At 37.7% G+C, this 14,702-nt stretch overlaps 1 protein-coding gene across 13 annotated transcripts in view; it reads right to left on the bottom strand.

The window, feature by feature from the left end:
- LOC105493322 (contactin-associated protein-like 4) overlaps nt 1–13,890 on the bottom strand; it is a 78,196-nt gene extending 64,306 nt beyond the window's left edge. Inside the window, exons 1-3 of one of the 13 annotated variants that reach the window (XR_011615496.1) lie at nt 6,842–7,602; nt 6,047–6,260; nt 4,298–4,364 (exon numbers count right to left, since the gene is read on the bottom strand). Coding sequence is in view for 10 of the 13 variants with exons in the window: in XM_071082517.1 (XP_070938618.1) it covers nt 4,298–4,359; nt 6,085–6,119 (97 nt within the window). In the remaining 3 variants the exon portion in view is untranslated. Of the gene's footprint in view, nt 1–4,297; nt 4,365–6,046; nt 6,261–6,841 lie in introns of all 13 variants that reach the window. The other 12 variants (XR_011615494.1, XM_071082517.1, XM_071082525.1 and 9 more) reach the window with 12 other exon arrangements.
- Nucleotides 13,891–14,702: the final 812 nt, after the last annotated feature.

Below are 14,702 nucleotides of genomic sequence, written 5' to 3'. Positions count from 1 at the left end.
GTCTCAAAAAAAAAAAAAAAAAAAAAAAAAAAAATTATGGTACAAAACAAGTAACAGGGAACTCTCAGTTTCCAAAGCAGCAGATAAAAAGCTCAGAAGTCACCACTCCTTCCGAACAACAAGTAAAAAGTTGAATAAAATGAAAAATCAACAACTCTAACACTTCTTAGATCTTCAAGAAAGAAGAGGTACAGGATAAACCCATGCTCCCCAAATTGGAGAGACAGATAGACCGATACAAAAAAACAGATCTTGTATGCAGAAGCAGAAACCTCTACGGGAACAGGCTCTGGGACAGAAAAACCTGGACTGTAATTGATGAATTGCTGAAGGCTCATTGTGGACAAGTCTGAGAGTAAACGCTTCAGGGGGACTTGATAATCAGTCCCCCTATCCCCGCCCCCCCACATACTTTTGTGTGTTTTATTGTCTGGAAATTCACCAGGCTTTCTGAGTGAATTTCGGAGAAAATCCACCCTTCTGCTTTTGGAAATGGGGGAAAGGGCAGCGGGTGGAGAAACAATTTTGAAATACAACAGGGCATTCTGTTCTTCATAGTATATTGTACTCTTAGGAGAAGCTATGTAACCAGAGCCTAACTTGCTGGGTTTTATAAGAATCAGCTGGTCTAAATCAAAGGAAATACCCAACTCCAATCAAATTTATCATCCTAGGTGACAGCAGAAAAATATCTAACTCCAGCCCCCTCAACTCATTATGTTTCACCTAAAAAGAGGATGTGGGTTACAAAAAGTACTCGTGAAGTTCACAGTCCAGAGGCACAGGTTCACCAAAATAATGAAATCTAACCATAGGACTATAGAACAACTCCCACCCCCAACATCTTATCACCACATTACCAAAGCCCTATTTACAGCAGTTTGTTATATACAGTGCATCAAGCAAAAATTGCAAGGCATACTAAAAGGCAAAAATCAACCAATCAATCAGGTTGAAGAATTTTAAGACTGATAATTTAAAACAACTGCAATTTATATGCTATAAATATTAATGGACAAAACTGACAGCATGCGGGAACATATGAGTGGAGTTTTTAGCGTTTTCCAGGTATACAATCATATCATCAGCAAAGAGAGATAGTTTGACTTCTTCTTTTCCTACTTGGATGTCTTTTCTTTCTTTCTCTTGCCTGATTGCTCTGGCTAGGACTTCTTGTATTATGTTAAATGAGAGTAATAAGAGTGAGCATTCTTTTCTTGTTCTGGCTGTCAAAGGAACTAATTTCAGCTTTTGTCCATTCATTATGATGCTTGTGCTGAGTTTGACACAGATGGCTGTCATTATTCTGAGATGTGTTCCTTTGATGTCTAGTCTGTTGAGGGTTTTTATCATGAAGGGAAGTTGTATTTCATCAAAAGCCTTTTTCATATCTATTGATATGATCATATGGATTTTGCTTTTAAATCTGTTTATGTGGTGAATCACATTCAGTGATTTGCATATGTTGAATGAGCCTTGGATCTCAGGAATAAAGCCTACTTGGGATGGTGAATTAACTTTTTGATGTGCTGCTGGATTCAGCTTGCTAGTATTTTGTTAAGCATTTCTGCATCTATATTCATTAGGGATATTGGCTGGATGTTTTCTTTTCTCATTGTGTCTGCCAGATTTTGGTATCAGGTTGATGCTGGCTTCATAAGATGAGTTAGAAAGGAGCCTCTTTTGTGGATGTCCTCTGTCACCGTTGCTATTCAACATAGTATTGGAGGTTCTGGCCAGGGCAATCAGGCAAAAGAAAGAAATAAAGCATATTCAATTAGGAAAAGAGGAAGTCAAATTGTCCCTATTTGTAGATGACCTGATTGTTTATTTAGAAAACCCCACTGTCTCAGCCCAAAATCTCCTTAAGCTGATAAGCAACTTCAACAAAGTCTCAGTATACAAAATCAATGCGCAAAAATCACAACCATTCGTATACACCAAAAACAGACAAACAGAGAGCCAAATCATGAGTGAACTCTCATTCAGAATTGCTACAAAGAGAATACAATACATAGGAATACAACTTACAAGGGATGTGAAGGACCTCTTCAAGGAGAACTGCAAACCACTGCTCAAAGAAATAAAGGAGGACACAAAACAAATGAAAACACCGTCCATGTTCATGGACAGGAAGAATCAATATCATGAAAATGGCCATACTGCCCAAAGTAATTTATAGGTTCAATGCTATCCCCATCAAGCTACCATTGACTTTCTTCACAGAATTGGAAAAAAACTACTTTAAGTTTCATAATGAACCAAGAAAGAGTCCACATAGCCAAGACAATCTTAAGCAAAAAGAACAAAGCTGAAGGTATCATGCTACCTGACTTCAAACTACACTATAAGGCTACAACAACCAAAACAGCATGGTACTGATACCAAAACAGATATATAGCGCAATAGAACAAAACAGAGGCCTCAGAAACAATGCCACACATCTACAACCATCTGATCTTTGATAAACCTGACAAAAACAAGAAATGGGGAAAGGATTCCCTATTTAATAAATGGTGTTGGGAAAATGAGCTAGCCATATGCAGAAAACTGAAACTGGACCCCTTCCTTATGCCTTATACAAAAATTAACTCAAGATGGATTAAAGACTTAAGCATAAAATCTAAAACCATAAAAATCCTAGGCAATACCATTCAGAACATAGGCATGAACAAAGACTTCATGACTAAAATACCAAAAGCAATGGCAATAAAAGCCAAAATTGACAAATGGGATCTAACTAAAATAAAGAGCTTCTGCACAGCAAAAGAAACTATCATCAGAGTGAACAGGCAACCTACAGAATGGGAGAAAATTTTTGCAATCTATCCATCTGACAAAGGGCTAATATTCAGAATTTACAAAGAACTTAAACAAATTCACAAGAAAAGAACAAAAAACCCCATCAAAAAGTGAGCAAAGGATATGAACAGAAACTTCTCAAAAGAAGACATTTAAGCAGTCAACAAACATATGAAAAAAAGCTCATCATCACTGGTAATTAGAGAAACGCAAATCAAAACCACAATGAGATACCATCTCATGTCAGTTAGAATGGCGATCATCAAAAAGTCAGGAAACAACAGATGCTGGAGAGGATGTGGAGAAATAGGAATGCTTTTACACTGTTGGTGGGAGTGTAAATTCATTCAACCATTGTGGAAGAGTGTGGAGATTCCTCAAGGATCTATAACCAGAAAATATCATTTGACTCAGCAATCCCATTCCTGGGTATATACCCAAAGGATTATAAATCATTCTGCTATAAAGACATAAGCACATGCATGTTTACTGCGGGACTGTTCACAATAGCAAAGACTTGGAACCAACCCAAATGCCCATCAGTAATAGACTGGATAAGAAAATGTGGCAGATATACATCATGGAATACTATGCAGCCATAAAAAAGGATGAGTTCATGTCCTTTGCAGGGACATGGATGAAGCTGGAAACTATAATTCTCAGCAAACTAACACAAGAACAGAAAACCAAACACTGCATGTTCTCACTCACAAGTGTGAGTTGAACAATGAGAACACATGGACATGGGGAGGGGAACATTACACACTGGGGCTTATTGGGGGGTGAGGGGCTAGGGGAGGGATAGCATTAGGAGAAATACCTAATGTAGATGATGGGTTGATGGTTCAGCAGACTATCATGGCACGTGTATACCTATGTAACAAACCTGCATGTTCTGCACATGTATCCCAGAACTTAAAGTATAATAAAAAAAGAAAGAAAGAAAGAAAGAAAGAAAGGAGCGTCCTTTGCAACTATCTTTGATATAGTTTCATTAGGATTGGTCCCAGTTCTTCTTTTAATATCTGATTGAATTTGGCAGTAAATCCATCTGGTCCAGGGCTTGTTTTGGTTGCTATTTTCATTACTGACTCAATTTCAGACTTTGTTATTGTACTTTTCAGGCTTTTAGCTGATAAACAACTGGAAAGTTTCAGAATACAAAATCAATGTACAAAAATTAGTAGCATTTCTATACACCAATAACACTCAGGCTGAGAGTCAAATAAAGAACACTATCCCATTTACAGCAGCTACATGAAATTGAAGTGCCTAGGCATACAGCAAAGTGAAGAGGAAAGCTACAAAACACTGCTGAAAGAAATCAGATGATCAAAAAAAAAAAAAAGAAAAAAAAAAGGAAAAGCATTCCATGGGTCATGGATTGAAATAATCAATATCATAAAATGGCCATACTACCTACGTTAGGTTGTTCTTCCACTGCTTTAAATACCTGAAGCTGAGTAGTTTATAAGAAAAAGATTTAGTTGCTCACGGTTCTGCAGGCGATACAGGAGGCATAGTGGCATCTGCTTCTGGAGAAGCCTCAGGAAGCTTCTAGTCTTGGTGGAAGGCAAAGGTAGAGCAGACACATCACATGGCAATAAAGGAAGTAAGAGAGAGAGAGAGAGAGAGAGAGAGAGAGACAGAGTTGGGGTGAGGTGCCATGCACATTTAAATGACCGGATCTCACAAGAAGTCTATCACAAAGACATCAAGCCATGAGTAATCTGCCTTCATGATGCAAACACCTCCCACCAAGTTCCACCTCCAGAACTGGAAATTACAATGCAACATGAGATTTGGGTTGGGACAAATATCCAAACTATATCATTTCACCCTGGCCCCTCCCAAATCTCTTGTCCTTCTCACATTGCAAAATGCAGTCATGCCTACCCAAGTCTCCAAATGTCTGAACTCATTCTAGCATTAACGCGAAAGTCCAAAGTCTCCAGGGGTGGCAGTGGCTAAGATGTGGGGAGCAGTATCTGGAGACTGCACAGGACAGTGGGGCCCTAGGACTGGCCCACAAAATAGTTAAGTCCATCTAGGTCTCAGGGGAAGAAAGAAAAAGGCCTGCTAGCCCGGGCACGGTGGCTCACGCCTGTAATCTCAGCACTTTGTTAGGCTGAGGCAGGCAAGGTCATCTGAAGTCAGGAGTTTGAGACCAGCCTGACCAACATGGAGAAACCCCGTCTCTATTAAAAATACAAAATTAGCTGGTCATGGTGGCGCATGCCTGTCATCCCAGCTACTTGGGAGGCTGAGGCAGGAGAATCGCTTGAACCCGGGAGGCGGAGATTGTGGTGAGCCGAGATTGTTCCATTGCACTCCGGCCTGGGCAATGAGAGTGAAACTCCGTCTCAAAAAGGAAAAAAAGAAAAGAAAAAGTCCTGCTGTGATGGTCTCTGAAATGCTTTTGAGGTCTTTCTCCCATTGCCTTGGCTGTTAGCACTTGGCTCCTTTATACTTGGGCAAAAACATCCAGTGTGTGGTTGCTCCACAGGCTGATTGAATTATTCTGCTAAAAATGGTCTTTTCTACCACATGGCCAGGCTGCAAATTTTCCAAACTTTTATGCTCTGCTTCCCTTTTGAATGTAAATTCCAGTTTTAAGTCAAGGATCTAGAACTAGAAATACCATTTAACTCAGCAATTCTATTACTGGGCATACACCCAGAGGATTATAAATCATTCTGCTATAGAGACTCATGCACACATATGTTTACTGCAGCACTATTCACAATAGCAAAGACTTGGAACCAACCCAAATGTCCATCAATAATAGACTGGATAAAGAAAATGTGGCACGTATATACCATGGAATACTATGCAGCCATAAAAAAGGATGAGTTCATGTCCTTTGCAGGGACGTGGATGAAGCTGGAAACCATCATTCTCAGCAAATTATCACAAGAGCAGAAAACCAAATACCACATGTTCTCACTCATAAGTAGGAGTTGAACAATGAGAACACAAGGACACAGGGAGGAGAACATCACACACTGGGGCCTGTTGGGTGGCAGGGGGCTAGGGGAGGGATAACGTTAGGAGAAATAACTAATGTAGGTAACGGGTTGATGGGTGCAGCAAATCACGTGTAAACCTATGTAACAAAACTGCACATTCTGCACATGTACCCAGAACTTAAAATATAATAATTAAAACAAAAAGAATAAAAAAAGATAATTATAAAAAAAATCATTTTTCTCATGACTGGCTTTATACAAGGTAAGACCCTCACCAATGAGCCTGGCTATATATTCCGGAAGTTTCTCTAACCTCCTTAGGGCTGCATCTTCTCTGGACGTGTACATGTAATTTTCCAATCAGGGATGTTTGCTTGTTTCTTTTTCAGAAGCTCAAAATCTCTTACTCCTTCTGGCGTCTGTCTGCAGTCCCGCAGGTCTTCTGGTGCTGCAACAGGCTGCTGAGATCGCCTTTATTCTCAGCAGCCCCTACTTATTCAAAGAGATGGATTCCCGTTTAGCACTCCAAGTCATGCAAGACAGAAATCAGGCACTCAGGTAGCACTCTGAAAAGCCACATTGTCGGCCGGGCGCGGTGACTCAAGCCTGTAATCCCAGCACTTTGGAAGGCCGAGATGGGCGGATCACGAGGTCAGGAGATCGAGACCATCCTGGCTAACACGGTGAAACCCCGTCTCTACTAAAAAATACAAAAAATTAGCCAGGCGAGGTGGCGGGCGCCTGTGGTCCCAGCTACTCGGGAGGCTGAGGCGGGAGAATGGCGTGAACCCAGGAGGCGGAGCTTGCAGTGAGCTGAGATCTGGCCACTGCACTCCAGCCTGGGCGACAGAGCGAGACTCCGTCTCAAAAAAAAAAAAAAAAAAAAAAAGAAAAGCCAGATTGTCAAACTTCCGTTCCCCTCTTCTCTTCTACTCCCAAGGGAGAAGCCAATAGTTGAACATTTTCTCCTGGTTACACTGAACAGTGCCCACTTGGGGAAAGGGCTGAAATTCAACAGCTTTTCTAACCCATTTCTAACCCATGGCAGCTGTTCTTGGTTTTGCACTTGCCTGGGGTACTGATGGCTTCTGGAGTTTTCATAAAGCCTTTTAGGTTGCAGTCAAGATGTCAGCCAGGGAGGGCTATCATCATCTGACAGTTTGGCTGGGGCTGGAGGGTCCACTTCCAAAATGACTCAGTCACATGGTTGTTAGCTAAAAGCCTCTCAGTTCCTTGCTACATGGACCTCCTCACAAAGCTGCTTCAAAGTAGCAGTTGGCTTTTCCTAGAGCAGTTGGTTCCAGAGGAAGGTGGGAGGGGAAAATTGTAGTGCCTTTCCTTACCTCATCTCCTAAGTCACAAACTGTCACATCCACTTTTTTCTACCCATTAGAAATGTGCTGTAAATCTAGGCCATATTCAAGGGGAGAAGATTTAGGCTGAACCTCTTAAAGGAAAAAAAATTCAGTAAGGGTTAACACATTTTAAAATATACATAACAGTCACCACAAATATTAAACTTTAGTCATAAACATGTTCCAATTTACTCTATCCTTATATATTATCAAATGATTTACAAATCAAGAGAATGTCCAAATGCACTGGATTTAATATAGGCATGTGTTTTGTTACTTTAACATTTATAAAGATAATCTAAAATGTGTACTTAAAAAATTAGGCAGTTTTTGGATTCCTGTCTTCTTTCTAGTTTTCTCTGTGTCTGAAGAAAACAACAGTTTATAATTTGAATTAAAGCTGGTAATTAATAAAAATAATAAGACTATAGTTGATATAATAATTCAACCTGAGGCTCACATTAAAAAAAACTAATTATAAATAAAAATATAAAGACTACAGTTGGTATAATAATTAGAAAACATTAATATGTATACTAGCAAAGATAATGGTAAGGGAAGTTAATTTACTAAAAACGGTAATTTACATAAAAAGGTACATGTAACATGTACTTTAAATTCAAGTATGATTAATTATATCTTAAAATTAAGGTTTTAATTTCATTATGCATTTACATACTTATCAACTTATGCATGTCTAAACATATAAAAATATACTACCACTAATTGTTAAAGTTTGTATAAGTTAAAGAAGAAATATTATGTTATACTCAATATTAGTGGATTTGCCCATCTTTTAAAAAAGCTTATGAATACAATATAAATTGTTATATGGATTACAAACAAAGAGTGAAATTATACTTTGAATTTTCTTTTATATTGTGATGAAATGATTCTGTGCCCAGCTAACAGATATTCCCTTTTAACAACAAAATAGTGTGGAAACTCTGTATTTCTGGTAAACTCTTGAAAGTTTTTGAATTTTTAAACAACATTCTAAGGTGAGTATTTAAAGATCATGGTTATTGATTATTTTAAAATATTGTTCAGAATAATATTTTGTTTATGCAACCATGACTTACATTCATGTCTTGCTTCATTGAATTACTATTCTTGATGTTGTCTTTGCTGTATCTGGCCCTAAATATGCAATAATAAAATTGCCCAACTGTATTTTATGCCTATACTATCACAGGATTTCCAAGAATAACTACCAGATGACACAAAATTGTGCTCTTTGACTTATAAGTAGAAGAAGAAAATAATGAGGCTTCTTTTGGCAACCTCCAAATTTAATTAACTCAAAAATTGTTGTGAAAACTTTTATAAAATTTAAGACAGATCCCAGAGAAGAACATCAAGCTCATTTCATTTTATACCTGTGTTCTACCAGACTTCAAAAAATAAATTATATGTCACTTAAAATTTTAAGAGCAAAGAAAAAGATGAAACATTTAAGAACTCATATAGGGAGGCTAACATGATCATGACTGAAAACAAAGTAAATACTGAAAAAAGTCAATGTCTTTCCTTGATATATGCTATATACAAACAGAAAAAAGAAAACTGGATTATAATCACAATGGGTAAAATAGCTATCGAATTTACAGAAATGCAGTAAGAAATGTATAAGATACACTTGAAGCAGTCAAGAAAACTTTCAGAGAGTCTAAATCTAAACCTAAATCCTGAATTAGAAAACTTAAAAAAAGAGAGGACCTTTGTCCCAAAATTTATAACTAAAAAGACTGAAATTTTAATCAGATGGCAATTTGTGTGTGATTTGATAAACTATTTCAAAGTTTATATAAAAAATAAGTACATGCAGAAATAGCTACTTTTGGCCAAAAGAAAAGAAAGAGAAAAATAGGGAGTAGAGGTCTGCTTCTACTGGTTATAAGAGGATATTATAATCCTAGAGTACTGTGCTGATACAAAACACATTCATGGCAGTAGTGTGACAGTCAGACATGACTTATAGATAAGAATTTCAAAGATGACAAATGGAGCATTTGAAACCAGTAGAGAATGAAATTGTTTTGAGAAAGTTGGGTATGTGGAACTTGAGAAAACCTATAATAAATGTCAACTAACATAAAGACTTTGATGTAAAAATAAAATCATTTCTATAAGAAAGTAATTCTTTATATCCTTGCAGTAAGTAATGCCTTTGACTTATGACATGAAATACAAATATCATGAAGTTAAAAATGAACAAGTTTTGCTACCTAAAAAGTAAAACCTCCCTTTTAAGCAAAATATTGATAAATAATGTTAAAAGGCAACTGACAGACTGGAATTATTTGCAATGTATGTAAAACAAAAAGATAACATTTAGAATATATGTAGTTCATTCAAATTACTAAGAACTTATAAAATACAGTGGGGAAATGGGCAAGAATATAAATAGGAACTGTACAAAAGAAAAAGCACAAATCATGTATTTACAAATGAAAATGTGCTTCATCTGTCTAATGGCCAAAATGTGTGTTGTAATGTAACACAGAATTGCCCCATCTCATTGGTATAATTTTAAAAATACATATCCAATACAGAAATTTATATGCCACTTCAGCATTTTTATGATTAATTGATAACAGTTTTGTTATTCTAAAAAAAAACAAAAATAAGTTAAAAATGGAATAAGAAAAAATATTATAAATATTTGTATGACATGGGTAGGAGAAACCTAAATAAGATCCCAAAGGCAGAAGTTTAAAGGGAAGACTAATCGGTTTATCCATATGAGAATTTTAAAATATTCTGTACGTTAAAAGGAATACTTGATTAGGAAGTGGAGAAAGATGGCAGAAGAGAAAGTACCACTGATGGTAACCCCTAAGCAATGACACCAAGTTAACAACTATCTACACAGAAAAAAATATACCTTTATAAGAACCAAAAACCAGGTGCCAAAACTGCCTCAAAGGGGTGGAGAACCAAGAGAGCTCTTGGGGTCCCAGATTCCAGGACTTGACCCTTGGATGCCATTTCTGGACCTCCCTTGGGCCAGAGGGAGCCCACTGCCCTGAAGCATGAATCCCAGGCCAGGCAGCCTTCACCACAAGCTGACTTAAGAGACCTTTGACCTTAAGGAAGCATCAGTTTCTGGCAGTACTTCTCATGGCTGGGGCGGTGGTGGCTACAGCATGAGGCTCCTCTGCCTTTGGAAAGGGGAGAGAAGAGCAGGAAGGACTGTGTCTTGTGGTGTGAGGGCCAGCTCAGCCACAATACAAAAGAATAGCAGGTAGACTTCTAACTAAGGTTTTGACTCCAGTCCCTGACACCCAGACAACACTTCTGGACCCACCCAGGGACCAGGAGAACTTGCCACCTGGAAGGGAAGGACACAGGCCTGGATGGCTTTGCCACCTGCTGACTGTAGAGCCCCCAGGCCTTGAGCAAACATAGGCAGTAGTCAAGGAGTGGTTAAGGCAGGCCTTGGGCAAGACCCAGCACTGTGCTGGCTTCAGGTCTGACCCAATGCAGTCACAGTGGTGTTGGCCACAGGGCTGCTTCTGTCACTCTACCCCTAGGCTTTAGGTGGCTCAGAAAAGAGACCATGACTCTTTATGTTTGGAAAGAAGTAAGGGAACAGAATCAGAGTCTCTGCTTGGCAATCAAGAGAATTCTTCTGGATCTTTCCCAAGACCATCAAGGTAACACCTGTACAAGTCTACATGAACCCAAAACATTACTGGGCTTGGGATGTCTCCTAAAGATTGTTACACCCAAGTCATTTCAAATATATGAAAAGCCTTCCCAAGAAGGATGGCTACAAATAAGCCCAGATAGTGAAGATTACAATAAATACCAAACTCCTCAATGCCCAGACAGAGATGAACATCTGTGAGTAAGAAGACCATGCAGGAAAACATGACCTCACCAAATGAACTAAATAAGGCACTGGAGACTCATTTGGGAGAAATAGAGATATGTGACCTTTCAGACACAGAATTCAAAATAGCTGTGTTGAGGAAACTAAAAGAAACAAGATAACACAGAGAAGAAATTCAGAATTCTACTGGATAAATTTAACAAAGAGATTGAAATAATATTTAAAAATCAAGCACGAATTCCAGAGCTGAAAAATACAACTGACATGCTGGAGAATGCATCAAAGTCCTTTAATAGCAGAATGGATCAAGCAGAAGAATTAGTGAGATGAAGACAACTTATTTGACAATACAGTCAGAGGAAACAAAAGAAAAAGAAAACAATAAAGTATGTCTACAGGATCTACAAAATAGCCCCAAATAAGACATATTGGCCTTAAAGAGAAGGTAGAGAACAAGAATGGGGTAGAACATTTATTCACAGGGGTGACAACAGAGAACTTCTCCAACCTAGAGAAAGATATCACATCCAAGTACAAGCAGGCTATACAACACCAAGCAGATTTAACCCAAAAAAAAGAGTATCTCAAGGCATTTAATAATCAAACTCCTGAAGATCAAGGATAAAGAAAGGATCCTAAAAGAAGCAAGAGAAAAGAAACAACATGCAATGAAGCTCCAAAAGGTCTGGAAAAACTCAGAATAGTATGACACTGTATTGTGGTGTATAAACTAGTCTTATAAATAGAAAGACTAAATAATGAACCAATCAAAATAATAACCACAACAGGTTTTCAAGACATAGTCAGTACAGTAAGATATAAATAGAAACAACAAAGTTAGAAAGCATGAGGACAAAGTTAAGGCAATTGCTATAGAAATTTTAAATATATACACACCCAACATGGGAGCACTCACATATATAGAGGGAATATTATCAAAGCTAAAGAGAGAGATGGGCCCCAATACAATAATAGCTGGAGGATTCAACACCCCATGTTCAGCACTGGATAGCTCTTCCAGACAGAAGATCAACACAGAAACATTAAACTGAAACCGCACTATAGAACAAATGAGTCCAACAGATATTTACAGAACATTTCACCCAAGAACTGCAGAATACACACACTTTACCTCAGCACATGGATAGATCATATGTTAGGTCACAAACAAGTCTTAGAACATACAAAAAATTGAAATAATATCAAGCACTTTCTTTGACCACAATGGAATAAAAGTAGAAATCTATAGCGAGAGGAATTTTGGAAACTACACAAATACACAGAAATTAAACAATCTAATGATGCATCTTTATAAACTGGAAACGCAATAGTAAACCAAACCAAAATAGTAGAAGAAATAATAAAGATCAGAGCAGAAATAAATGAAATTGAAATGAAAAATAACATACAAAAGATCAATGCAACAAAAGCTGGTTTTTTGAAAAGTTAAACAAAATGGACAAATTTTAGCCAGACTAAGAAAAAAAGAGAGAGGATCTAAATAAATAGAAATGAAAAGAAGACACTGTAACTGATACTGTGGAAATTCAAGGATCATTAGTGGCTACTCTGAGAAACTATATGCCAATAAATTGGAACATCTAGAAGAAATGGACAAATTCCCAGGCACATACAACCTGACAGGATTGAATCAGGATGAAATCCAAAAGCTGGACAAACCAATAACAAATAATGAGATTGAAGCTATAATAAAAAGTCTTCCAGTAAAGAAAAGCCCAGGACCTGATAAATTCACTGCTGAATTCTACCCAACATTTAAAAAAGAACTAACACCAATCCTCCTCATACTGTTTCAAAAAACAGAGAAGGAAAGGATAATTTCCAAACTCATTCTAGGAGGCCAGTACTACTCTGATATCAAAACCAGACAAAGACACATGTAAAAAAGAAAAACTACAGGACAACTTCTCTGGTGAATATTGATGCAAAAATCCTCAACAAAATACTAGCAAACCAAATTCTACATTAGAAAGATCATCCATCATGACCAAGTGGGATTTATCCCTGAGATGCAAGGATGTTTCAACATATGCAAATCAATCAACATGACACATCTTATCAACAGAATGAAGAATAAAACCATATAATAATTTCAATGGACAGTGAAAAATAATTTGGTAAAATTCAACATCCCTTTATAATAAACAAAAAACTTGATATAGAAAGAGTGTATCTCAGCATAATGAAAGTCATGTAAGACAGATCCACAGCTAGTATCATACTGAATGGAGAAAAACTGAAAAAGCCTTTCTTCTAAGATCTGGAACACAACAAAGATGCACGCTGTCACCACTGTTATTCAACCTGGTACTGGAAGTCCTAGCTAAAGCAATTAGACAAGAGAAAACTAAAAAGAGCATCCAAATTGGAAAGAAAGAAGTCAAATGATCCTTTTTTGCTGATAATATGATCTTATATTAGAAAAACCTAAAGTCTTCACAAGAAAACTGTTAGAACTGATAAACAAATTCAGTAAAGTTGCAGAATACAAAATCAACATACAAAAATCAGTAGCATTGCTATATGCCAACAGTCAGTGAACAATCTGAAAAAGAAATAAAAAAAAGTAACCCCATTTACAACAGCCACATAGGATAGTAAATACCCGGGAATTAATTTAACCAGAAGAAGTGAAAGATCTCTATAAGGAAACTTTATAAAACAATGATGAATGGCCGGGCGCGGTGGCTCAAGCCTGTAATCTCAGCACTTTGGGAGGCCGAGGCGGGCGGATCACGAGGTCAGGAGATCGACACCATCCTGGCTGACACGGTGAAACCCCGTCTCTACTAAAAAATACAAAAAACTAGCCGGGCGAGGTGGCGGGCGCCTGTAGTCCCAGCTACTGGGGAGGCTGAGGCAGGAGAATTGCGTGAACCCAGGAGGCGGAGCCTGCAGTGAGCTGAGATCTGGCCACTGCACTCCAGCCTGGGTGGCAGAGCGAGACTCCGTCTCAAAAAAAAAAAAAAAAAAAAAAAAACAATGATGAAGGAAACTGAAGAGGACACCAAATAATGGAAAAGTATTCCATGTTCATGGACTGGATGAATCAATATTGTTAAAACATCCATTCTACATATTCCATGCAATCCCTCTCAAAATACCAGTGACATTCTTCACAAAAATAGAAAAAGTAATCCTAAAATTTATGAGTAACCACAAAAGACTCAGAATAGCTGGAACTATGCAAAACAAAAGGGGCAAAACTGGAGGAATCACATTCCTTGGCTTCAAATACTACTACAGAGTTAGAATAACCAAAACAGCATGGTACTGGCATAAAAACAGACACACAGGCCAATAAAACAGAATAGAGAGCCAAGAAACAAATCCACACACCTACAGTGAATTCATTTTTGACAAAGATGCCAAGAACGTACACTGGGGAAAAGACAATCTCTTCAAATAAATGGTGCTGAGAAAACTAGATATCCAAAAGCAAAAGAATGAAACCGGACCCCTATCTATCACCATCTACAAAAATCAAATGAAAATAAATTAAAGACTTAAATCTAATATCAAAAACTATGAAACTACTACAAGAAAGTGTTGGGGAAAATCTCCAAACATTGGCCTGGGAAAAGATTTCTTGAGCAATACCCCCACAGGCACAGACAACCAAAGTAAACATGGACAAGTGGGATCACATTAAGTTAGGAAGCTTCTGCAGAGCAAAGGACAAAATCAACAAAGTGAAGAGATAACCCACAGAATGGG

The sequence above is a fragment of the Macaca nemestrina genome, chromosome 17 (genome assembly GCF_043159975.1).
Source record: "Macaca nemestrina isolate mMacNem1 chromosome 17, mMacNem.hap1, whole genome shotgun sequence".
NCBI classification, from domain to species: Eukaryota; Metazoa; Chordata; class Mammalia; order Primates; family Cercopithecidae; genus Macaca; species Macaca nemestrina.
The sequence above is the reverse complement of the archived record's forward strand: the minus strand, read 5'-3'. Positions and strand labels throughout refer to the sequence as shown.